The sequence below is a fragment of the Aplysia californica genome, unplaced genomic scaffold (genome assembly GCF_000002075.1).
Source record: "Aplysia californica isolate F4 #8 unplaced genomic scaffold, AplCal3.0 scaffold00893, whole genome shotgun sequence".
NCBI lineage: Eukaryota > Metazoa > Mollusca > Gastropoda > Aplysiida > Aplysiidae > Aplysia > Aplysia californica.
The window spans coordinates 267,156-268,655 of NW_004798163.1; the positions used below are offsets into that span (position 1 = coordinate 267,156).

The 1,500-nt window shown below is 46.5% G+C and overlaps 1 protein-coding gene across 1 annotated transcript in view; it reads right to left on the minus strand.

Moving 5' to 3' along the window:
• Positions 1 to 1,405, minus strand: part of LOC101854368 (17-beta-hydroxysteroid dehydrogenase 13) — a gene marked incomplete in the record, with an annotated part of 11,827 nt that extends 10,422 nt beyond the window's left edge. The window contains 1 exon segment of the mRNA XM_013089201.2: positions 479 to 1,405. Within this exon segment, the coding sequence (XP_012944655.1) occupies positions 479 to 697 (219 nt within the window).
• Positions 1,406 to 1,500: the final 95 nt, after the last annotated feature.

Sequence of the window (1,500 nt, forward strand, 5' to 3'; positions counted from 1 at the left end):
ACAACAACAACAACCACAACAACCACAACAACAACAACAACAACCACAACAACCACAACAACAACAACATCAACAACAACAACAGCAACCACAGAGTGACGTATATACTCACCTTGTTGATGTCCCACAACAACAACAACAACAACAACAGCCACAGAGTGACGTATATACTCACCTTGTTGATGTCCCACAACAACAACAACAACAACAACAGCCACAGAGTGACGTATATACTCACCTTGTTGATGTCCCACAACAACAAGAACAACAACAACAACAACAACAACAACAACAACAGCAGCAGCAACAACAACAACAACCACAGAGTGACATATATACTCACATTGTTGATGTCCCACAACAACAACAACAACAACAACAACAACAACAACCTCAACAACAACAACAACCACAACAACAACAACAACAACAACAACAACAACAACAACAACCACCACAGAGTGACGTATATACTCACCTTGTTGATGTCCCACAGTACAGTGACAGCGCCTAGTTGGCTGAGCTGTAGCGCAAACTCGCGCCCTATGCCGTGGCCGGCCCCCGTGATCAGCACGATTTCTCCGTGGATGGGCTTCCTGGCCGGGGGGACAAACAGACAGTATGCAGCCACCATGTAGTTGTACAGAATGACAACCAACGTTGTAAACAACTCCACTAACGCACCCACCAAAGCCATCGTAATCAACTAGAGGTGTCGTGATCCAAAGTCGAGATTTAATAAGCACAATCTTTGACAATTAGAAAAGTTCCAAAGTTTCGCCTACCTAACCTGTAGTTGTAGGTCGAGGTACAAGTGTCCGGTGCGTACAACAATAAAGATTTCCCTGTTGTCTGTTGTTGGGAGTGGGTGGCCTGGGCTCGGCCACAGTTCAGCTACAAGACTCGGCCACAGTTCAGCTACAAGATTCGGCCACAGTTCAGCTACTAGACTAGGGCACAGTCCAGCTACTAGCTACAACCACAAGTGGAACGTTAGCCAAGTAGGTGTAACTAGAGAGCTTAGAACTACGCTAGTATACAGACTCTCTGGTGTAGCTCAACAGACGGTGACACGGGTGACCTCACACGCCGTACATAGGTCTAGATCTACCTAGTCTCTGCCGGTACTGTCTACTGTGGGGGTGTTGACGGTTGGCGGAGGGATGTCGCCGCACACTGACCGCTTCCTTCACCTGACTGTGTACTCTTTGCCGTGTGCTAACTGTGAACTTTGACCCGGCTGTTTAGTAGAGGCTAAATTTAGCTGTTTATTCCCCGCGCCAATGTAGGACAGGCTTACTGTATAACCCCCTTGAGGCCAGCTGTACGCTACACCGATAGACAGGACGCACTTATCTCTCTCATTATCAGTTTAGTGGAGGCAAAGATTCTCTACTACATCGACACGATCTTTGGTCGAGGCAAATATTCTCTACTACATCTATACACGACCTTTGGTCGAGGCAAAGATTCTCTACTACATCTATGTCTATATATATA